Genomic DNA, 25,170 nt, shown 5'->3' on the forward strand with positions numbered 1-25,170 from the left:
GACGATACGCCTTTTAACAGCGGCAGTTATGAGTACTTATTCCTCAGCCTCACTTTTTAATGCTGAGACAGTAGGTACTGTATGTGCCAATAAAAAAATGTGCTGGAGCATATGTTACCTGTAGTGGTGTGCACGTGGATATTATTATTATTATTTATTTATATAGCACCATTGATTCCATGGTGCTGTACATGAGAAATGGTTACATACAAGTTACAGATATCACTTATAGTAAACAAACTAACAATGACAGACTGATACAGAGGAGCGAGGACCCTGCCCTTGCGGGCTTACATTCTACAGGATTATGGGGAAGGAGACAGTAGGTTGGGGGTTGCAGGAGCTCCGGTGTTGGTGAGGCAGTAGCTTCGATAGTGATGAGGTGGCAGCAGTGTCAGTGCAGGCTGTAGGCTTTCCTGAAGAGATGAGTTTTCATGCTCCGTCTGAAGGATCCGACTGTGGTTGATAGTTGGACGTGTTGGGGCAAAGAATTCCAGAGGATGGGGAATATTCGGGAGAAGTCTTGGAGGCGGTTGGATGAGGAGCGCATAAGTGTGGAGGAGAGAAGGAGGTCTTGGGAGGACCGGAGATTACGTGAGGGAAGATATCAGGAGATTAGTTCAGAGATATATGGAGGAGACGAGTTATGGATGGATTTGTAGGTCAGTATTAGTAATTTGAACTGGATACCCTGAGGGAATGGGAGCCAGTGAAGAGATTTGCAGAGGGGGGAAGCGGAGGAGTAGCGAGGAGAGAGATGAATTAGTCGGGCAGCAGAGTTAAGGATGGACTGGAGAGGTGCAAGGGTGTTAGCAGGGAGGCCGCAGAAAAGGATGTTGCAGTAGTCAAGGCGGGAGATGATCAGGGCATGCACAAACATTTTAGTAGATTGACGGTTGAGGAAAGGACGGATTCTGGAGATATTTTTGAGCTGGAGGCGACAGGAGGTAGACAGAGCTTGGATGTGCAGTTTGAAGGACAGGGCAGAGTCAAAGGTTACTCCGAGGCAGCGGACTTCCGGTACGGGGGAAAGAATGATGTCGTTAATAGATAGGTCAGGTAAGGAAGATCTATGGGATGGAGGAAAGATGTTGAGTTCAGATTTGTCCACATTGAGTTTGAGGAAGCAAGAGGAGAAGGAGGATATGGCTGATAGACACTCTGGGATTCTGGACAGCAGAGCGTGACGTCTGGGCCAGAGAGGTAGATCTGAGTGTCATCAGCATAGAGGTGGTACTGGAATCCTTGGGACTTTGAGTTGTCCCAGGCCAAGTGTATACATTGAGAAGAGTAGGGGTCCTAGAACAGAGCCTTGGGGGACTCCAACAGAGAGAGGGTGGGATGAGGAGGTAGTGTGGGAGTGGGGAACGCTCCAGGATAGGGCGAGGTTTTTGATGCCAAAGGAGGAGAGGATCTGTAGTAGGAGGCAGTGGTCAACTGTGTTGAAAGCAGAGGACAGGTCTAGAAGGAGGAGTACAGAGTATTGTCCGTTAGCTTTGGCGGTAAGTAGGTCATTAGTGATTTTGGTCAGGGCTGTCTCAGTTGAGTGATGGGGGCGGAAACCAGATTGTAGATTGTCAAAGAGCAAGTTAGATGAGAGGTGGGAGGAAAGTTCAGAGTGGACGTGCTGCTCCATGAGTAGCCTGTGTGTGCCAGGCGCCGCCTCCTCTAGCTTCGTTATCGTCCCCAGCGCCTGCGCATTAAGTTTTTTTTCGGGCTTGCGCAGTTGCGCTGCCCTTCGTACTTACAGCGCAGGTGCCGGTGACGATAATGAAGCAAGAGGAGGCGGCGCCCGGCGCGCACAGGCTCGGAGTGACGGCTGGGAGGCATCTGGCTTAGGAAGGAAAGTCCCGCCTCCCTGGCGATTTCAGGGTATGAGGGGGCACATTTTATAAACGTTTATTTCAGCGTGTGCAGGGAGCATAACTAAAAGAGCCACCTTGCCAGAATGCAGCATTTGTGCTGCACAAGGTGGCTCTTTTAGTTACGAACGCCTGAGGGGGGTGACAGGTTCCCTTTAAGGTCCAGGTTTTGTTAGCTTACAGTGATTGTTTTAGCACCAGTAGCTTATCATTGCTGTGACTAGCTGGTCAGGTGAGCCCTGGTCCGACACACCCCTTCCTGTGATAATCACCTCACTGGCTATGGACATTGTATATACAGAGCCTGGTGTGGGCTGGGGGCAGCTTCCTTAGCTCTGCTTCACACTAAATCTGAAAGCTCTCTGTCAGAATGGACCGCCAAGTAAACTTAATGATACATCCTTGGATTCAGCTTTTCTTTGATTATATCAGTCTGTTTTCTGATGAGGAAGCAAAAATCTGCTGACAGATTACCTTTTAAGAAATGCCAATTAGTTCTCAATAGGGTCTAGGTTTAGGTCTACATCTATAAGGCTTTTACTGGCAGCTGAGCAGTAGAGCCTTTGATGCTGCGATGGAGCATTGTCCTGCATAAAAATCATGGTTTTCTTGAAAGATGCTGTGTTTTCCCTGTACCACTGCTTGAAGAAAGTGTTTTCTAAAAACTGGCAGTATGTGGGTGAGTTGAATTGGAGTCCATCTTCAATCTGAAATGGTCAAACTAGGTCACCTTTAACCCATTCATGACCTTGCCGTTTTTTGCAATTCTGACCAGTGTCCCTTTATGAGGTAATAACTCAGGAACGCTTCAACGGATCCTAGCGATTCTGAGATTGTTTTTTCGTGACATATTGGGCTTCATGTTAGTGGTAAATTTAGGTCGATAATTTCTGAGTTTATTTGTGAAAAAAGTGGAAATTTGGCAAAAATTTTGAAAATTTCGCAATTTTCACATTTTGAATTTTTATTCTGTTAAACCAGAGAGTTATGTGACACAAAATAGTTAATAAATAACATTTCCCACATGTCTACTTTACATCAGCACAATTTTGGAAACAAATTTTTTTTTTTGCTAGGAAGTTATAAGGGTTAAAATTTGACCAGTGATTTCTCATTTTTACAACAAAATTTACAAAACCATTTTTTTTAGGGACCACCTCACATTTGAAGTCAGTTTGAGGGTTCTATATGGCTGAAAATACCCAAAAGTGACACCATTCTAAAAACTGCACCCCTCAAGGTGCTCAAAACCACATTCAAGAAGTTTATTAACCCTTCAGGTGTTTCACAGCAGCAGAAGAAACATGGAAGTAAAAAATGAACATTTAACTTTTTAGTCACAAAAATGATCTTTTAGCAACAATTTTTTTATTTTCCCAAGGGTAAAAGGAGAAACTGGACCACGGACGTTGTTGTCCAATTTGTCCTGAGTACGCTGATACCTCATATGTGGGGGTAAACCACTGTTTGGGTGCACGGCAAGGCTCGGAAGGGGAGGCGTGCCATTTGACTTTTTGAATGGAAAATTAGCTCCAATCGTTAGCGGACACCATGTCGCGTTTGGAGAGCCCCTGTGTGCCTAAACATTGGAGCTCCCCTACAAGTGACCCCATTTTGGAAACTAGACCCCCCAAGGAACTTATCTAGATGCATAGTGAGCACTTATAACCCCCAGGTGCTTCACAGAAGTTTATAACGCAGAGCCGTGAAAATAAAAAAATAATTTTTCTTTCCTCAAAAATGATTTTTAGCCCAGAATTTTTTATTTTTCCAAGGGTAATAGGAGAAATTGGACCCCAAATGTTGTTGTCCAGTTTGTCCTGAGTACGATGATACCCCATATGTGGGGGTAAACCACTGTTTGGGCGCACGGCAGGGCTCGGAAGGGAAGGCATGCCATTTGGCTTTTTGAATGGAAAATTAGCTCCAATCATTAGCGGACACCATGTCGCGTTTGGAGAGCCCCTGTGTGCCTAAACATTGGAGCTCCCGCACAAGTGACCCAATTTTGGAAACTAGACCTCCCAAGGAACTAATCTAGATGTGTGGTGAGCACTTTGAACCCCCAAGTGCTTCACAGAAGTTTATAACGCAGAGCCATGAAAATAAAAAATAATTTTTCTTTTCTCAAAAATGATTTTTTAGCCCACAATTTTTTATTTTCCCAAGGGTAACAGGAGAAATTGGACCCCAAAAGTTGTTGTCCAGTTTCTCCTGAGTACGCTGATACCCCATATGTGGGGGTAAACCACTGTTTTGGCACACGTCGGGGTTCGGAAGGAAAGTAGTGACGTTTTGAAATGCAGACTTTGATGGAATGCTCTGCGGGCATCAGGTTGCGTTTGCAGAGTCCCTGATATGCCTAAACAGTAGGAACTCCCCACAAGTGACTCCATTTTGGAAACTAGACCCCCAAGGGAACTTATCTAGATGTGTGGTGAGCACTTTGCACCCCCAAGTGCTTCACAGAAGTTTATAACGCAGAGCCGTGAAAATAATAAATGTGTTTCCTTTCCTCAAAAATAATTTTTCTTTTCTCAAAAATGATTTTTTAGCCCACAATTTTTTATTTTTGCAAGAGTAACAGGAGAAATTGGACCCCAAAAGTTGTTGTCCAGTTTCTCCTGAGTACGCTGATACCCCATATGTGGGGGTAAACCACTGTTTGGGCACATGCCGGGGCTCGGAAGGGAAGTAGTGACGTTTTGGAATGCAGACTTTGATGGAATGGTCTGCGGGCATCATGTTACGTTTGCAGAGCCCCTGATATGCCTAAACAGTAGAAACCCCCCACAAGTGACCCCATTTTGGAAACTAGACCCCCCAAGGAACTTATCTAGATGTGTGGTGAGCACGTTCAACCCCCAAGTGCTTCACAGAAGTTTACAACGCAGAGCCGTGAAAATAAAAAATCATTTTTCTTTCCTCAAAAAAGATGTTTTAGCAAGCAATTTTTTATTTTCACAAGGGTAACAGGAGAATTTGGACCGCAATATTTGTTGCCCAGTTTGTTGTGAATATGCTGATACCCCATATGTGGGGGTAAACCACTGTTTGGGCACACGTCAGGGCTCGGAAGGGAAGTAGTGACATTTGAAATGCAGACTTTGATGGAATGGTCTGCGGGCGTCACATTGCATTTGCAGAGCCCCTGATGTGCCTAAACAGTAGAAACACCCCACAAGTGACCCCATTTTGGAAACTAGACCCCTGAAGGAACTTATCTAGATGTGTGGTGAGCACTTTCAACCCCCAAGTGCTTCACAGAAGTTTATAACGCAGAGCCGTGAAAATAAAAAATAATTGTTCTTTCCTCAAAAATTATGTTTTAGCAAGTAATTTTTTATTTTTGCAAGGGTAACAGGAGAAATTGGACCCCAACAGTTGTTGCCCAGTTTGTCCTGAGTACGCTGGTACCCCAAATGTGGGGGTAAACCACTGTTTGGGCGCACGTCGGGGCTTGGAAGGGCGGGAGCACCATTTGACTTTTTGAACGCAAGATTGGCTGGAATCAATGGTGGCGCCATGTTGCGTTTGGAGACCCCTGATGTGCCTAAACAGTGGAAACCCCTCAATTCTAACTTCAACACTAACCCCAACACACCCCTAATCCTAATCCCAACCGTAGCCATAACCCTAATCACAACCCTAACCCCAACACACCCCTAACCACAACCCTAACCGCAACACACCCGTAACCCTAATTCCAACCCTAATCCTAACCCTAATCCCAACCGTAACCCTAATCCCAACCCTAACCACAACTGTAACCCCAACACACCCCTAACCCTATCCGTAACCCTAACCACAAGCCTAATCTTAACCCTATTTCAAACCCTAGCCCTAATTCCAACCCTAACTCTAATTCCAACCCTAACCCTAAGGCTATGTGCCCACGTTGCGGATTCGTGTGAGATCTTTCCGCACGATTTTTGAAAAATCTGCAGGTAAAAGGCACTGCATTTTACCTGCGGATTTACAGCAGATTTCCAGTGTTTTTTTGTGCGGATTTCACCTGCGGATTCCTATTGAGGAACATGTGTAAAGCGCTGCGGAATCCGCACAAAGAATTGACATGCTGCGGAAAATACAATGCAGCGTTTCTGCACGGAATTTTCCGCACCATGGGCACAGCGGATTTGGTTTTCCTTAGGTGTACATGGTACTGTAAACCTGATGGAAAACTGCTTCGAATTCGCAGCGGCCAATCCGCAGCGGATCCGCTGCCAATCCGCGGCCAATCCGCTGCGGATCCGCGGCCAATCCGCTGCGGATCCGCTGCCAATCCGCGGCCGATCCGCTGCGGATCCGCGGCCGATCCGCTGCGGATCCGCTGCCGATCCGCTGCGGAACCGCTGCGGATCCACGGCCGATCCGCTGCGGATCCGCTGCCGATCCGCGGCCGATCCGCTGCGGATCCGCGGCCGATCCGCTGCGGATCCGCGGCTGATCCGCTCTGTGTGCACATGCCATAACCCTACCCCTAACCCTACCCGTAACCCTACCCCTAGTTCTAACACTAGTTCTAACCCTAACCCTAGTGGAAAAAGAAAAAAAAATATTTTCTTTATTTTATTATTGTCCCTACCTATGGGGGTGATAAAGGGGGGGGGGGGTTATTTATTATTTTTTTATTTTGATCGCTGTGTTAGAACCTACCACAGCGATCAAAATGTACCTGTAATGAATCAGCCAGCCGGCTGATTCGGCGGGCGCACTGAGCATGCGCCCGCCATTTTGGAAGATGGCGGCGCCCAGCGAGGAGACGGACCGACACCGGGAGCCTAGGTAAGTATAAGGGGGGGGAGATCGGGGCACGGGGGGGGGCGTCGGAGCACCGGGGGGTGACATAGGAGCAGGGGGGGAGCGGGCAGGAGGACGGGGGAGCGGAGCACAGGACGGAGGGGACCGGACCCCATAACGGAGCACTGGGGGGGCGATCGGTGGGGTGGGGGTGGGGTCACTTCAGGTTTTCCAGCCATGGCCGATGGTATTGCAGCATCGGCCATGGCTGGATTGGAATATTTCACCAGTTTTTTAGGTGAAATATTACAAATCGCTCTGATTGGCAGTTTCACTTTCAACAGCCAATCAGAGCGATCGTAGCCACGAGGGGGTGAAGCCACCCCCCTGGGCTGAAGTACCACTCCCCCTCTCCCTGCAGATCGGGTAAAATAGGAGTTAACCCCTTCACCCGATCTGCAGGGACGCGATCATTCCATGACGCCGCATAGGCGTCATGGGTCGGGAAGGGGTTAATAATACCAGCCCATAGCAGTGCCCGACCTCCACCTTGCTGGCGTTGAAGTGAATATCTGTCTGTGCAAGTTACTAATCCAGCCATGGGCCCATCCATCTGGTCTGTCAACAGTCACTCTCATCTCATCAGTCCATAAAACCTTTATAAAATCTGTCTTCAGATATTTCTTGGCCCAGTCTTGCCATTTGAACCAATGTGTCTTGTTCAGTGGTGGTCAGGTCTTCCTTCCTTACCTCGGCCATGTCACTGAGCACTGACACCTTGTACTTCCGGGTCCTCCAGAGAGGTTGCAGTTCTGGAATATGACAGTACTGGAGGATAATTGCTTCACGTTTGGTTCTTCTCCAATCCTTGGCAGTTATGCACATTTTTTTTCTCAACCCATTTTTTGCGACACTGTTCACTAGTTGCAGCAAAACTGTTGATGGTCCTGTTCTAAGATATTGGGGCATGATCAATTTTAAGAGTGCTGCACCCCACCGTGAGATTTTTTTCAATTTTTGACTTTTCAGAGTCGGTGAAATCTTCTTTTGGCCTGTTTTACCTGAGAAAAACAAGCTGCCTAATAATTCTGCACAACTCGGTAATTTATGTTGTATCCTTAGTCCTCATGCCCCTCATTACATAAACACATCACCTGATCTGCTTCACCCAATAAACATTCAGGAGTTGGAAAATCTGAATAGAAATAATGATCTGGTCAAAGTACTCATTCTAGGGGGGAGGCTCCTACTGCAGCTAGTTGCCTCCGAGACAGACGCAGAATGCTGGGGAGAAGGGGAAACATGGCTGATCTGGGACACGAGAACGTTTCATTCGATATTTTATATAGGAGATTGTTGTTGGGCTTCCCAGCAAGAGGACACTGATCAGCCTCATTGTTTACTCTTCTAATTAATAGGGGTGGTGCAAAGCGGAGAACCCCTTTATTGAATGTCTTCGGCCGCATAAACCTAGTTGAGCCTGGTGGCAAAATGTAGTTCACCACGCACTGCTTCCTGCCTCCAATAGGCAAATACGACCAAAAATGATGTACGTCAGAGCACACGGACTCCGTCGGCATCATTACTGTCAGTGGCTGTATAGTGGCTTCACCCTGCTCTCCACTGCCTCATGGCAGATGCTTTTATACAGAAGCTGCCTCTGCACATACACAGGACATCGGGACCAGGCTGGAGGGGAAGCTAGTTGTCTAGCAACATCTCTTTTAATAGATTTTTTCACAACCCTAGTTTTCATTTTATTTGTTTTTAATAATTGCAGTACTTTAGGTACTAGCTTTCATCACTTTTACTTTTCTTTTGCCAGAGTGCTACTTTTCCAAATATTGTTTTTCTAGCAATATCTCAGTAAGTCATAGAACAGATTTTTTTTTTTGTTCATGCTGCATATGCAAAAATGTTTTATTTTGTAGATTATATAAAAAGAAGGAACAGTTGTAAAATGCTGGTTTCTGTTAGATGTTACAGTGGGTATTAAAAGATATTCTCAAGTTATTACATTGATTTGGTTAACTTGAAAATAAGCAAATTGGCATTGCTTTTTTATCTGCTGTCATACTCCTGCTGTGACAGCCTTTATCTTTCATAATGTATTGTTGGTTTCCATGGAGCTCAGCCACCAGTGCCTGGTGAGACCCTGGCAGAGAGTGCACAGTTGGTACCTTCCAGGACAGGAGTCAACTCCTAACATCCCAGTCAGCTCTCACCTCCCTATAAGCTTCTGACAAGCTGCTTTTATAAATCTTGCAAAATCACTAGCCTGCAACCTGTCTTATTCTGATTAGTTTTTGGAAATCAGTCTTCCATTCAAGTCTATGGAGATTTGTTAAAATGGCTGATGTATGTTTAGAATCCTTTTTTCATAGATTCATTGCTAAGTGACATTGAGAATAAAGAGTTTAGAGTGTACCTCCTTTTAGGTTTTTAAAACTGATGAGAGAAAATCAAGCAAAACAGATGCCATGTGGGAGAATAACTGAAGCTGATGTGTGGCCTGAATTCAGAGGTAAAGTTTGTGTTCAGTGAAGACAGATTGCTACATTACTGAGAGAGCTGCTACTGATTAGATAGAAAGGAGGAGCTCTGTGCCTAGATCCTCCCTCCTCCCATCTACATAGAATCTTATCAGTAGCAGACATCATCTCCTATACTGATGGGAGGAGCTAGAGACAGGGCTCACTGAATACAGATTTTACCTCAGAATTGGGAATATTGATAATGACTGACCAGATTTGGAACAGGAAGCAGCTTTCTCTGATAAGATACCGTATATTACAAAGTTGCGTATTTTCATGTGTATAATTGATTTATGTGATAAAAACGACTGTTAAGCTATGTGCCCGCGATCTGGAAGTAGCAGCGCTTTGGATGCAGTGTTTGCCCTATTGAATGCAGGTGAATCCGCATGTGATCACTGAACCGTGCGGATTTACCACATCCAACACATTGTATTGATGTAATTTCTCTTGGGAAGACTCGCGTCTCCGCAAGAGAAATTGACTTGCTGCGGTCCTGAAAAATGCACCGCATGTCAGTGATCCGCGGGCGTCTGTGGATGCATAGTGTACATGGGGTTCCTAGAAGTCCCATCTCCTCTGCTGTAACATCTGGCCGCTGCGGGTTTGACGCTGCCGCTGATATCGATGTGTTTGGCTGATGGCCTAATGTGTATGGTGGGCACATGACAGTTGATCATCGGGGCAGGTAACGATCCAGAATATCTGATTTCTTTTGCTTTTGTGTTACTGGTAATGAGCTGCTGGCAGCCACTCTCTTGTGAAGATTTGGTCCTGTGGCCAATTGAGCCTTCCCATGCACAGGAGAACCAGCCAAGATGGCTCCTAGCTGAATGATTGGCTGAACCATCGTGTCTGAGCCATCTCATGTGTATGGGGCTTAGCTCTGTGTGGCGTCCTTAGAGCGGATGGTTGCAGGAACTACCTGTCACCACATGCATAGAGGACCAGAATACGGCGTGCTGTTATTTTTCTCAGGTCGGGGTGCCATATCTCTCATGTGCACTTGTATACCAGTGGCCATTGCTCCAGGCTGTCCTTTAGCGGTGCATTGCATTGCACACATGGACACAAAATACGCTTGTGTGAATGAGACCTAAACATATAAGGGCACTATCCATACGCACAGAATATCCAGGCTTGCCACTGGCAGAGTGTGGACGGTGTTGTGGCTCATATCAGTGGGTGGCTCATCCCGCCAGTTTCACACTAGCTTTCGGCAGGGCTGCGGATGGCAGCCTTCTTCCTATCTTAAGCCCCGCCCACTGCCACACCTCTTCCTTCAGCTCCGCCTACGTCGGCATGCGTCCTGCGTACTCTATAACATTAGGTACGCAGGCCAATGCGGATGTATGCGGTTGCCACCGCATGCGTCGTTTTGACGTTCCGCTGACCACAACAAAATGCAACATGTTGCGTTCGATGCAGTTCAGCGTAGCATCAAAACAACGCATGCAGAGACATCCAAATACATCCGCATGGCCTGCGTTCCCAATGTTATAGATGGGGTATACAGGATGCATGCAGACTTAGGCAGAGCTGAAGGAAGCGGCGGGGCTTAATAAAGGAGGAAGGCTGCTGTCCGCAGCCCTGCCGAACGCTAGTGTGAAACCAGCCCAATAGAGTTGGTGTCTCCATGTTGTGTCTTGTTTACCTTTAGGAGCTATTCACAATCTGCGGCTTGAGTAGTCACTCCCAGGTACAGACTGAGGACATTTGATTGTGGCTAATCAGGCACAGCAAAGGCCAGTTATTTTGCACACTGTAAAAAAACGCGAAAAAAACGGAAAAAAAACGCAAAAAAAAAAAATGCGGATTTCATGCAGAAAATTTCCGGTTTTCTTCAGGAAATTTCTGCAAGAAATCCGGACATGTGCACATACCCTTACACTGATGGTGTGGATCTCCTCCATGTATAAGCAGAGCTGTTACTAAATTCTGTCTTTGCTCAGCCAGGTGTAATCATAGGGGAAAGATTATGTTCTTATGATTTTGCTGTTCAGCATCAGCTGTAGTCAAATGCTGGACATTACATGGAAATCATGGGGAGCTTTATTCTTGGGGCTCCTTTATGGAAGCCACTTCTGATACTGATAAAGAGAACCTGACAGCGAATACATGGTGGCCGAATCACAGGCAGCATATATTGCCTATATGATTTCAGCCATTTATGTTTTAACTCTGAAATGCTGCAGAATTTCAAAGTCAAATATAATGAGAATAATTTTATTTCTGTAGCGCCAACCTGGGAAGGGCATTAAGGGAGTAGTTATATTAGCAAGCTGAGGTGATAGGCCAGTCTGAAGAAATGCATTTTTAGGGCATGCTTAAAACTGGATACTCGGAAAGAGTTCAATTTTCCAGGGTAGAGATAAGCAAATTTGCTCGGGTGCCTGATTATTTGGCAAGCTGTAGCACTTACCGAATAAGCTGCAGAGGGAACCCGGCTTCCTGGTTGATCAGCTGTTCGGCTCCTCAGCTGCATGTGTCGCGGTTGTGTGACAGTCACAGCACATGCATGGAGAGCCTGTTTGTTGGGTTCTCCATGCATGTGTTGTGCCTGTCACCCAGCCACGTCACATGCAGCTGCGGAGCCGAACAGCTGATCAGCCGGAGCGATCCAGGAAGCCGAGTTCCTTCTCCAGCTTATTCGGTAAGTACTATATCTTGTTGAATAAGCCGGGACCCAAGCAATTTGCTTAACTCTAGTCCAGGGTAATGCTTTCCATAAAACTGGTGCAGCATGAGAGAAGTCTTAGTCTCAGGTCATTAATAGAATGTAGCGCATGGATGAGATGGTAGAAATGAGGGAGGAGATGTAGGGCGTTGCAGAACTGAGGAGCCCTTTGTGAGTGAGTGTTATACATTTATATTGTGTTCTGTAGCGGATGGGCAGCCAGTGCAATGACTGGCACAGGGAGGAGACAACAGTGTAGTGGTTGTAAAGTAATATGATCGTGGCTACTATGCCAGAACTGAAATCAAACATACTTGGCAAAAATCATACAGCCAGCATCTGAAACATGCTGGCCCAAAATGGCATTCGTAATAAAAAAAAAGTGCAGTAAGCTGCATGTGAGTTTTTTTTCTTTTACATGTCGTTTCAACCACACCCCAGAATATAATCTTGTCAAATTTAATGGGGTTTGGAGGAGTTGCTGGCCTTTTTGTCCTTCCTGGGTTTTTAAAAAGTGAGAAGAACAGATAAATCACGAAACCTTCCCAATCCTTGCCTCTCTCCAACATAGTCCATGGAGCATTGCACTAATTGTAATTCTTCGCACCGATTAGTTTTCTTTTCTCAATGACCTATTCCTAAGATATGATCAGTAGATGCCCAACTTCTGTCAGAGGTAGATTTTGTGAGCTTGCAATGTATTCCTCCAGACTGCCCTGCAAATGCACGCTATTGTGTGTGGCAGCCTCAAGACTTCTACCAGTGGAAGGAGTCCAACATGTCTGATGCTTTGGTCATGGGGGCATAAGCGCTTGGTAGACAGGTTCAGCAACAGCTTATCACCCTCTCCAAACTGAAATAAAATGCATGAGTAGTCTTAAGTTTCTAGTATCCAGTAGACGGATTCATAGCGGGAGACCCCTTCCTTCCCCGGATCACAAGGTCTGAAAGACAATATGTGGATTCTTCAGAACTCCGCAAGCATCAGGGTTAGCCATTTTCTTCTGGGGGACATGAATGATGAAGAACAATGTATAGTTCTCATCCTTAGTTCTGTCCATGTTGTTACTGTCGTCATAGTAATGTAATCATGTATCATATATAAATATTACTTTTGGAACATGGTCTAGAATTTCATTTTGAAGGAACATTAGGGCAAATTTATCATTCTAAATGTGGCACAATTCTGGTATAATTTGTAACAAAAAAAACCATGTGTTTAATTACTTGCTCCATATTTTAGATACTTTTTACAACTTGTCTCACTAGGGGGGTGGCCTCGCTGAAAGTGGTGGGGCTTTTCTGAAAATGAGCTTGGCTTGCGCATAAATCATTGTGAAGAAAGTTGCCAAAATTGTAGTGCTTATTTCTGATACAAAATAAGCGAACTGATGTGTGGTGAAACCTTAGATCGGACAGCCTTAGGGCTTGTTCACACTTTGCAGATTTTGCTGCGGATTTTTCCGCAGCGGATTTGGAAAAACCGCAGCGCAAAACCGCTGCGGTTTTCACTGCGGATTCCTCTGCGGGTTTTCAACAGCACTTTCCTATTGGTGCATGTTGAAAACCGCTGCGGAATCCGCAGAAAGAAGTGACATGCTCCTTCTTTTTTTCCGCAGCAATTCCGCACGGTTTTTAAAGGGATTTTCCGCAATGTGGGCAAAGCGGTTTTTGTTTTCCATAGGGTAACATTGTACTGTACCCTGCATGGAAAACTGCTGCGGATCCGCAGCGTCAAATCCGCTGCGGATCCGCAGCAAAAACCGCAAACTGTGAACATAGCCTTAAAGTGAGTCAGATTCATCCCAACAGCAGGAACCACTTAGACTTGACTGCCCCGACATGCGCCAGTTGATCAAAGTTTGCACTAAGCAGTAGACATTTGTGATAGTCTGCCCCATGACATGCTACTTTATATGTATCCTGAATGTAGACTTGTACATGTAGGTGTCTGTACATCCGCTCGTGTATACAGTGATGATGGGTCTTGTACAATCCTCTTCATATAAAGTATAAAACATTTATCGCCTTCTCTTTACTTCTGCACCTCTGCATAGAGTCTCCGAGTCACTGACGTTTCCTGGTGTGCACAAGGCGATGTGTGATTGTGTCATGTCACTCCAACCTCTGTACACTGGAGAATTGTGTGTGCCGATATATTAATACAAGTAACACACCTGACTTCTCACAGTATGAAATACATGGTCCAAAAGATGCATTATGTCGCACATACAGCGGGTGAAATAAGCATTGAACACTTCACCAATGTTCTAAGTAAATATGTTTCTAAAGATGCTTTTGACATGAAATTCTACCCAGATGTCAGTAGCAATCCACATTCAATCCACACAGGCAAAGAAATCACACAATAGATGTCCATAAATTAAGTTGTGTAACAATGAGAAATGACACAGGAAAAATGTAATGAAATTTATTTAATGCTTCTTTCAAAAGCTTTTGTTAGTGATGCCAGCTTTGAGATGTGTTCTGTATGGAGAAATTAGTCGCATGCATTGCTCAGGTGTGATTTTGGCCCATTCTTCCACACAAACACTTTTCACATCCTGAAGGTCCTGTTGGCTCCTTCTATGAACTCTGAGCTTTAGTTCCTTCCATAAATGTTCTATTGGATTCAGGTCAGGTGATTGTCTGGGCCATTCTAGCAGCTCTGCTGCTGGTGCACAGGGGCGGCGCTGGCACTGGCTCAGTCACCATATGTATAGAGCAGCGGCTGTAACTGCACACTGATGGCCAGCCCTAATGCTGATCCTGCTGTCAGTCAGGGCCGGGGGCGCAGTTACAACCCCAGCTCACAATATACACAGCGGTGATTGCATGCGCCATCGCTGCCCCATGACTGAATCTCTAGCGCTGCCAGGAGGAATAAAGATCATTTCCTTCCAGTAGCAGGGCTCTAAAATGCGGGCGCCGGGACGGTTCAGAACGCTATTAACCTGCAGATTAACGCATATCTGTAGGTTAATAGCATTTTTTCACGTGACTGGTTCCTTTTAAATGTTTGGCTACCTTATGAATCTTGTGCCTTACTACTGCGGTTTTCCCGTTAGGCTACGTTCAGATGAGCGCTGGACATTGTAGACCAGTCACATCCTCAAATTGTGGTCATAGCTGCCCCAAATGAAGCTCCGTTTGCTCTTCCATATAGTGGGCGGGTGCAGGTCCTGCCTACATGCACCAGTCTGGTGCGTAACTGGGAGAAGACACCTACAGAAGTGTGCCCCGGTCCCTGCAGGATTATATGGGGAGTCTATGCCAGTGTGCGGTCTGTGGAGCAGGCCTTTACACTCTGGTGATCAGTGATGTACACACATTCATGTGGAGCTCTCCTACATCTACTGGTAAATCATAAACCCTGGCATTTGAGAATTTTATTATTGAAGATGTTTTCCCCTCCTATTGTGCAGATTTTATCTATGGGATCTGAAAGCCGAGTCCCTACAATAATAATGGAGCGTCAATGTTACTGAGCTCTCCATGGTAGATGTCAGACGAGGCCACTGACTCTTCTATAGAAGTTGTGGAGACGACTCGTCACGGTGGACATGCTGGATATGAGAGATGAGGAGGAAGCACTATATAATATATTCTGTATCTATCGTAGTGTAAGCGGCCGGGCGGCTCAGGAGCGTGACTCCTGGAGGTGAGCTTCCTGCCTGCGTAGTGATGGACATCCCCCCTGTATGCACTGAGGATGTATAACCTCTCCTTGCCCACCTTCCATAGGTGACACGGCCATCATCTTCACATTAGTTTTCCTTGTTTATCACATAGCAGCAGACAGTGCAGTGTAATCCCTGTGGACGGCTCTGCTGTTAATTACAGATGATGCTGACAAGTGCGGAAGGACTTTGGGATCATAACCCAGTGCCAGAACCACAGACATTTCTACACTCTGAAGATTACTGTGATTGGGTGTGTGATCATCCGTCTACATGTCCATAGTGTAACGGCTCGTACACATGACCATTTTTTCGGTCCAAGTTCGATCTGACAAAACATCGGCTCACACTCTGACCAATGTTAGCCTATGGGGCCATGCACATGTCCGTTTTTTTGTGTTTCTTTTTTTTCCTTCCCTCAGACAGGCTTAATTAGAGGAACAAATGGCAGCATGTCCAAATTTGAGGTTCTATTGGAATCGCACTCTGCCATGCAAGTCATTGAGTGCTTGGAGAACATTGGACTGCACTCGGATGCCATCTGAGTGCAGTCTGATTTTCCCAGACTGGAGAACGAAGATGGAGAAATAATCTTCTCCTCATCCGAGAGAATCCGATCAGAGTGTGATTTGCATAATCAGTCCGATTCTCTCGGATCAGGGCGTACTGTCTTCTGCACCTAGCCTTAAACACCAAATAGTCATCTACGTTATAGTAACCAAAATGCTTCACTGCAAGCACTAAATAATAAAACATTGTCTGAATAATACCACGGTAGTACCACTACATGGTGATAACGCCGCCATTTTGTTATTTTTAATTTTTTTTATAATTTTGTCCATAATTGAAAGTCTTGAAACCTTGCATATCACTTTATTTTGGTATTTGTCTTCATTCCTGTAAAAAAATAAATAAATAAATTGCATGTACATTGTCCTTTCCAAACCCTTGCTGTTCGGCCGGTTCTCTTTGCTTGCCTTCAGTTGGATTGCTATCAGGACATACTCATTTGGAGTACAGATGATGGCAGTGAAAAGTTCGTCACCTGTGTCTCCCAATGAGTCTTGCTCTTATCTGAGCAATCTTCTGCAGCAGCGTATTCCCAGAGTCAGAGAGACGCCTGTGCTGAGCTGTCCTGATCACTGCCATCATCTGTGCTCCAAGAAGTATATTATAATACCAATGCAACTGAAGGCAGATAAACTGGGGAAAAGCAGTGATTGTAAGCTACCCACATACAGGAGTGGGCGTGCAGGTTCAGTACAGGGGTGGGCGTGCTGGGGTAGGGGTGGGTGTGCAGGTTCAGTACAGGGGTAGGGATGGGTATGTGGGTACAGTGCAGGGGTTCGTCGTGGGGGTGCAGGGGTAGAGGTGGGGGTGCAGGTTCAGTACAAGGGTGGGTGTGCGAGTACAGGGGTAGGGGTTGGGCATGTGGGTACAGTACAGGGTTTCGGTGTGGTTTCTGTACACGGGTGGGGGTCCATCGGTAGGGGTGGGTGTACGTTTTCAGTACATGGGTAGGGTTGGACGTGTGGGTACAGTGCAGGGATTCGGGTTCAGTACAGGGGTGGGTACAGTACAGAGGTAGCATTGGGCGTGTGGGTCCAGTACAGGGGTTCGGTGTGCGGGTTCAGTACAGGGGTGGGTACAGTACAGAGGTAGCATTGGGTGTGTGGGTCCAGTGCAGGGGTTCGGGTGTGCGGGTTCAGTACAGGGGTGGGTGTGTGGGTACAGTACAGAGTTAACATTGGGCGTGTGGATACAGTACAGGGGTGGGTGTGGGTACAGTACAGAGGTAGCATTGGGCGTGTGGGTACAGTGCAGGGGTTCGGTGTGCGGGTTCAGTACAGGGGTGGGTGTGTGGGTACAGTACAGAGTTAACATTGGGCGTGTGGATACAGTACAGGGGTGGGTGTGTGGGTACAGTACAGAGGTAGCATTGGGTGTGTGGGTACAGTGCAGGGGTTCGGTGTGCGGGTTCAGCACAGGGGTGGGCATGTGGTTATAGTAACACTGCAGCCCCTCGGTCTGTGGTTGTACATGCGGTAGTTTGTGTCGCTAGCATTAATGTTTTATTTTGTGTTCCCATCAAATGAGGGCGAGGTGCGCTACCTCTCCTGGAATACTCCTCTCCGGGGACAGATCTGCGGAGCTGGAAGCCTCGTGTTCCCAAGGACGGCGCAGTAGTCTGAGTCACCGCACATAGTCCGTTATTCGAAGCCCTTATCCCCGGTGACACTGAGCGGTAACAGTAATAGTCTACATTCTCGGTACTGACGGGATGGTTTTACAGTAGTAAAGGACAGATGACAAGGAGCTTTGTAATATCACCGGCATTGATTGTGTGATGAGAGCTGCGGCCGGTGTGGGCATTGTCACTCGCAGACCTCCCTAGTGATCGATGCTTACACGGTATTACACCGGACAGATAGAAGTGCTGACCAGTGATGGCTGACTGTCTCACTGATGTGGCTCTACTGTTGCTCATTTTCCTTCCTCTTTGATTGCTTTTTATATTGCTTCCCTTTTTTTTTCTAATTTTGTTCTCTTCTTTCTTTACAGAGGAGATCAAGTGTGAAGCAGAAAAACAAAGGTATTCTATACTATTTGCACTTTACAAGTTTTAGGGCCCAACCCATTATTACATTTGTGCCGGTCTTTTGTTGTCTTCGGTGGTTTCATCTTTCCATTTGCACCTTTTTTGAAGTCTGTTTTGTGTTCGCTTTTTTTTTCTTCTTTTTTTTGTGTAGTTGCGGGTTAGAGTTTCCAGATATTTTTACCAGATTCATCACAAGTCGCAAAATTTGTCGCAAATGTTCTCCAGAACTATTCCACCCCAACCCCCTGGTGATTTTTGTGTATGCTAGGAATTTTTGATCAATTTTGAAAAATGGTTAAAGGCAGGTAAAAATGATTTAAAAAAAAAAAAAAAAAATTTGTATTTGCGCAATATTCTTTAGGTTTGTGCAACATTTTGATGAATTTGGAGCAATAAATGTGAGAAACAAACACTGGATAAAAAAAAGTGACGTAAAAAACAAAAAATCAAAATGATGAATCCGGGCCCATAGCGTTTTTTTCCCTAAAATTAAAAATAACCTCAAAATATCTGTCCTCAAGTTGTTCAATTTATTATTTAATTAAAGGGGTCAGGTATGCAATATGCATACTCCCAGGCAGAACCTGACAAGTGGGCACACAAGGGTAAGGAGCGAGGCCGCACGCACTAGAAAGGTTCTGCCCCGGAGTATGTGTATCGCACACCTGACCGCCATTCCTGGGGCAGAGAACGGTGAATCCTCGCAGCGCAAGTCTACGCTGGGAGGTTTCACAAGTCTGCAAGACTTCATTTTAGACTGGACAGCCCCTTTAATCATAAAGTTGGGAGCCATGCCCCGTACAGGAGTACTTTACCTAATGAATGGTAGGTCGTGCGTGGACTAACTGGAAAGGACTAAACATGGCGCCATTATGTGACCTTTGGCTGTACATGATGACAAGTGAGGAGACACATGACCTGATCGGATTATGCAATCGTTATTTTATTGTGGTGCAGAACACAGAGGAGTAGTCATTGCAATAACCTCGAAATTTGTGATCCAAACGTGGAAAAAATGTGCGATCTTAAAGGGAATCTGTCAGCAGCTTAAGATAAGGACAGAGACCGATTCCCACGATGTGTTGCTTAGTTTACGGGGTGCACTGGTGATTGCTGTTTTTCTGCTGCAGAGCTCAGAATGCTGAGCTGTGTATAACCTCTCACACACTTTCTGTGTATAGCAGCAGTCAATAATCAGTGAAGGGGGCATGGCTGGATCAAGAGGCGGCACAATGCACCTAGTCCTGTAGTGATAATCTGCAGAAAACCACTGATTTTTATTGCAACCGCACACAGACTAGTAAGTGACACTTTCCCGGAATCAGGGTATCAGTCCCTACATTAAGCTGCTCTCGGATTACATAGAACCTGCTGACAGATTCCCCTTTAAGACGTAACATAAGGAATCCCACCATGTTTCCCTGCAGAATGTATTGAGACCACTGTTTGTCTTCTGATCATATATTGTACTGCGTTAGCTGACTGCACACACCACTGAGCCACAGTTCACACCACGTTGTTGTGATTTTCAGCCACGTCACGTTTTTAGGACAAGTTCCCATGATTATGCTTTTGGTCTGAGTGCTGCCTGTATTTAAAAAAAAAAAAACAACGGACAGCACGTGGACCAATGTTATTCAATGGAGCAGAGCAGACGAGCAGATTTCCAATACATTAGTATGAAAGTAGCCTTATATTATAGGCAAAAACAACTGATGCAAACGGAGGCATTTTATAAAGCAGGTGTATCCGTGTGTTTTGTTTTTCTTATACATGTACCTTGTATTTGTTTTCTTTTTACTGATCACCGATCCGTTCTTTTTAAAAGACCAGTGCTGATGGGGGAGTACGAGGACCACGTGACTTGTTTTTTTGGATAAAAACATGAAGAAAAAAAACGGATGTAATCCGTTAGCCAATGTAATAAAAACATCTGCCTCTCTTTTTTTTTTTTTTTTTTTTTTTTTTTTTATTAAAGGGTGAAAACTCAGAGTTATTGCATTTTTTTTCTATCACCTGTTAAAACAAAAGAATGCACCGAAAAGAATATTAGCAGAAACGTATGTCATTGATACCCATGTGACTGCGTTTTCCCGTGATATTTGATATAAATACAATCAAATCTATTCAAATATTTTTTTACAGTAGAAATGGATATGTCCAGAGGCCCCCCAAACGTGGTGTGAACCAGGCCTTCCGGGCCCAGTTTGGTAGCAGCTGGTGTATTGGTTGCCGGTTTGGCTTCTGCGTGTTTTTATTCTCTCTGTATTGGAGGCTTCCTTGGTACGGAAGCACGGGTGACATGTTGGGCATAGACCGTGTGATGGCGCACATTCAGAGGTGGGCTGCGTATTAATTGTCACTTATTTTCTTCCTATTCTCCCAGTCCTCCCCAAGGAGATGGAAAGGCCGGGTCTAGTACTCTCCCACCTGTGAAGTCAAAGGCAACTTTTATTGAAGCCGACAAATACTTTTTACCCTTCGAGCTTGCATGCCAGTCCAAATGCCCGCGGATTGTAAGCACGTCTCTGGATTGTTTGCAGGTCTGTATTTGGCTCTAATTTATTCTTCTGACTTTTTTTTTATTATTATCAGTTAGAGGAGTCTGTCATTTCCTTATGATCACACGAGCAATTACTGTGCCGGTTAGGATGATAAAACACAAGTTAAAATACACTCCAACCCCCCCTCCATATACACTTTAAGATGCGGAGAAAAAGTAACTTTAGTGCTGTATGCAAGTGTGTTGTCCGGTGCTCTGAAGATGGTCCTAACTCGGCTAATGCTCCGGGTCTCCACGGAAAACTCCACCGCACGCCTCCCCATTGGCTTTGATTGACATTTGTACGGTTCTTATAGGTTGTGTTTTGCAGTGAAGTCTGCTCAGGTAGTCATATCTGTGATGTGTCGGAGTCCTGCGCATGGACCAGGCAAGGTGCCCGTGGCGCGTGTGTGGAAGTATGAAACACCTGGGGGAACTGCCCCATGTCAGACACGACTGAAGGCTGCCACTAGGCCTTTCAGCTCATTACATTCCCATATTGCTGCATACTGTGCAGCAGAAGAACTGGCTAATTGTAATACACTCCCCAACATTGGAATTGTAACGCCAAGAAGGAAAAGTTGTGGCATTATGAGAATCATAGGATGGCTAGACCTGATAATGATATGCAAATGATCAAGAAACCGAAAACAACATCTTAACATCTCAATTTATCCAGTATTGAGTCTGAGCGCCGTGTGCAGGAACATGACATTTCTCCAGGAGCTGTTCATCAGCATGACTACTCCAGGCCACACGCATGCTGCTTGTGCTCCTGTGAGCAGCCTGTGGGGCCTAAACGTGCTACCGTGGGCTGCAGCGTCTGCAGACTCGTCTCCCATCAAACATATCTAGGACGTCATGGACCAGCAATGCCAAAGGGAACTGCCATCCTGATGATTTGCCTGCCCATTTGCATTATTCAGCATTCCAACAGACAACCATTAGAAAAGCTCTTCAAGGACCTCTTTTTTTTTTTTTTTTTTTTTTAACCTAAATATGTTTGTACTGTAGTGTGAATGTGTTGATATGCTCACCTACCGTCGTCTTCTCCTCCCGCCTACAGTTGTCTTCTCTGGGATCCCGTGCCGTTCTGCTTCATGTCTCGGTGACGTCACCGCTCTGCAGACTCTCCAGGTCACTCTATGCTCCGTGTGAGACGTAAGTCTCTCTTACACTGTAAGCCAATGGTGGCTTCCATTTTATAATAATAATAATCTTTATTATTATAGTCATTTATGGGTCACACAGAGCTCAGTGTGACCTGGAGAGTCTGCAGAGCGGTGACGTAGCTGAGAAGAGGAGCAGAACAGCGCTGGATCCCGGAGAAGGCAGCGGTACACGAGTATGTGAACACACTGATACTGCACTACATGTACAGATTTAGGGGGGGAAAGTTCAGCGTTCATGGGAAGACCACGATAATAACCTCATTGATGGCAGCCAAGGTGTGTAGGTATGGGGATTTCTGTGTGTGGTGCTCATACTTGATGAAAATGGGAACAACATTTTCAAAACCTCTCAATTTATTCAGTATCAATTCCATGTTGATTAACACATCTATTTACCCTGTGATTTCCACAATTCCAGGACTTTTCCTTTTTGATGTTGTAATTTCTAAATTCCTTAATAAGAAATTCATATTTTAAATTTCTGTATCCTAAAATCTGTAAGATTTTACGCATTGTAGGGTTGAATGCTTACAATGAGTATTTTTCTTTCTTGTTTTTTTCAGAAACTTATTGCATATGGACACTTGACTGGCAATGCTCCCGATAGCACAACACCCGGCAAGAAATTAATCGACAGGATTATCGAAACTATATGTGGCTGTTTCCAAGGACCCCAGACAGATGAAGACGTCCAGCTGCAGATCATAAAGGTGGTGTACCTGTTGTAAATGCTGCGGCTTCTCCTCTCCGGTCTGTAACTTATTATCACCTAAAGTGAAGCAGCTTTTCCAAAAAGATTTTTTTTTTTTCAAGAAAAGCTCAACCCGTTTTGCTCTGTCTCCTGGGATTCGTGGAATGAAGTGTAGTAATACATAGTTAATAAGAATGTGTGTTTCTCTGTTCCACAGACATCAGTTGTGAGAATTGCAGCCGTGATGTGCTGTAATTTCATACACACAGCGTAACAGAGCTGCGGATTTCATACAGACAGAAGCAAACGATTGTTCAACTCTGTTAGCGAGAGTTACGTTTTGATCACAATCACAGAGGAGAGCCTCTTCATTAGTACAGTACAGTTAGGGCAGTACAGCTGAGAATGCTCTTCTGAGGGAAGGAAGAAGGAACAATATTATGAGCTGCCAGAGGGGGAAGGAGACTGATTTTGCTCTCAGCCTGTCCGAAACACCAAGGGGCACACATAGAAATCTTTTTTTTTTTTTTTTTTTAGTTTTATTTCCTTTCTGCCAGAAACACTATAAATTACTCAAAGATGGCTATTAATAGACGTTGGGTACAAAATGATCTATATTATTATACCCCCTTTAATGAATGCATTACTAATGATCGCCAGGATTGTGCACTCTGAGGCTTATGGCCCAGTTACTTGCTATGTGTCTACCTTGGGATTTCACATCTTTTAAGGATTTAAGGAGATGGTTGCAAGCTGTTGTAATTACCTTGATAAATTAATCCCTCTGTGTTGGCTTAGTTATGTTGGGTAATGGCAGCACTGGCACATCCAGACCACATTGGTAATATAGCGGGCGCTTTCTTGTGCAAATTCTATTTTATTTATTTTTTTCTTTTTGCTTAGGCGCTGCTCACAGCTGTTACATCACAACACATCGAGATTCACGAAGGAACTGTGCTACAAGCAGTGAGAACATGCTACAACATCTACCTAGCCAGCAAAAATCTGGTCAATCAAACCACAGCCAAGGCGACCCTGACACAAATGCTCAACGTAATATTTGCACGTATGGAAAACCAAGCGGTAAGTGTCTGAAGTGGTCGCGCCACCTGCGGGACATCAACCCTGTTCTGCATCTCAGCGTCGACCCTCAGATCAGTTATTGCTTGTACGTCTCCGTTGCTCTGGATTCCTCGTCTGTTCTTCACAAGCGCTGAATTCTGGATAATCTGAGGACTGATCACAGCTGGCGGATACTTATTTACTAGTGATGAGCGAATATACTCGTTACTCGAGATTTCCCGAGCACGCTCGGGTGTCCGCAGAGTATTTTTTAGTGCTCGGAGATTTAGTTTTCTTGCCACAGCTGGATGATTTACATCTGTTAGCCAGCATAAGTACATGTGGGGGTTGCCTGATTGCTAGGGAATCCCCACATATAATCAAGCTGTCTAACAGATGTAAATCATTCAGCTGAGGTGAGGAAAACTAAATCTCCGAGCACTAAAAACATACTCGGAGGACACCCGAGCGTGCTCGAGAAATCTCGAGTAACGAGTATATTCGCTCATCACTATTGTTTACATCTCTTTAACTTGTGGGCATGTGGTGAAGAAGACCTTAGAAATCGTGGTCTAGACAAAGAATAGTTTCTCGCTTTCGCATCTTAGCACATAATGTAATTTTAGCCTCAAATTTAAGGTGTCTTCTTTAAAGGAGCAGTGAATCTCGTCACGAAAGATGAAAATATAGAGAATATGAGGATTTTTTCAGTTTACCTGAATGAAAAAACGAAATGTAGGATGTTAAATGGGTTTTCCAAAAATGTTAAAATGTCTGAGGCCAGTGATTGGCTGCAGCGGTGATGTGAATGTATGGCCTGTCGTCATCCCGGCGGGAGGCAACATTAGCGCTACAGGAGGTAGCAGATATAGCAGGAAAGTTACTAATATCTGTGTTTTAGCCTAATTTTTGATAATTTTGGACATCACCTTTAGTTTTCTCCAGCCCTTTCATTTTTAGATGACAAATGCCCGAGGGTACAGGGCTCATCCATGGGAGGCAAAGCTTCCCTCACTTTCAGACTTGCTGGATTGGTTGCGGAGTTTCTCTGTGGATTCTCCACTAAATGATTTTTGAGTTGTCACTTGGCGTTGGGCGTCCATAGATCATGATAAAAAGCAGTGATGGTGTATTTGTCTCGATTTTACTAAAAGCGATTTTCACTTGACATTAAAACATTTTATTTTGCCTGTGTCCAAAGAAGCTAAAATCCAAATAGGCTGTGTAATATGTGATTTTCATTTTCAGCTCCAAGAAGCCAAACACATGGAGAAGGAACGGCACAAACAGCAGCATCATCTGCAGCACTCGCCGCTCAGCCACCATGAGCTGGAACTTCCGCAGATGAGGCACATCATGGAGCAGCCCGATCAGCTAAGCCGGGAGCAAGAAGCCGAAATGGACCGCCATTCCACCTATGTAGAAAGCACCCTCCAAGAAGAAGCAGAACAGGAAAATGGCTACCATACTCAAACCACAGAGAAGCCTGATGTGGATCAGTCTGCACACAATGAAGGTAGGAGGCCAAAACCTTCCTCCAGGCCATGTGTGTGGCAGTGGCCATGGGATGTCATGTATGTAGAGAATGTTTAGTAACTAAACTTTGCT

At 45.2% G+C, this 25,170-nt stretch overlaps 1 protein-coding gene across 2 annotated transcripts in view; it reads left to right on the plus strand.

The window, feature by feature from the left end:
- Positions 1 to 25,170, plus strand: part of ARFGEF1 (ARF guanine nucleotide exchange factor 1) — a 153,406-nt gene that overhangs the window by 50,941 nt on the left and 77,295 nt on the right. For both annotated transcript variants that reach the window (XR_013217048.1, XM_077270645.1), the window contains exons 2-6: positions 18,059 to 18,089; positions 20,482 to 20,638; positions 22,373 to 22,519; positions 23,404 to 23,583; positions 24,811 to 25,078. Coding sequence is in view for 1 of the 2 variants with exons in the window: in XM_077270645.1 (XP_077126760.1) it covers positions 18,059 to 18,089; positions 20,482 to 20,638; positions 22,373 to 22,519; positions 23,404 to 23,583; positions 24,811 to 25,078 (783 nt within the window). In the remaining variant the exon portion in view is untranslated. The remainder of the gene's footprint in view (positions 1 to 18,058; positions 18,090 to 20,481; positions 20,639 to 22,372; positions 22,520 to 23,403; positions 23,584 to 24,810; positions 25,079 to 25,170) is intronic.

This window comes from Ranitomeya variabilis, chromosome 6, assembly GCF_051348905.1.
Source record: "Ranitomeya variabilis isolate aRanVar5 chromosome 6, aRanVar5.hap1, whole genome shotgun sequence".
In the NCBI taxonomy this organism is placed as follows: domain Eukaryota; kingdom Metazoa; phylum Chordata; class Amphibia; order Anura; family Dendrobatidae; genus Ranitomeya; species Ranitomeya variabilis.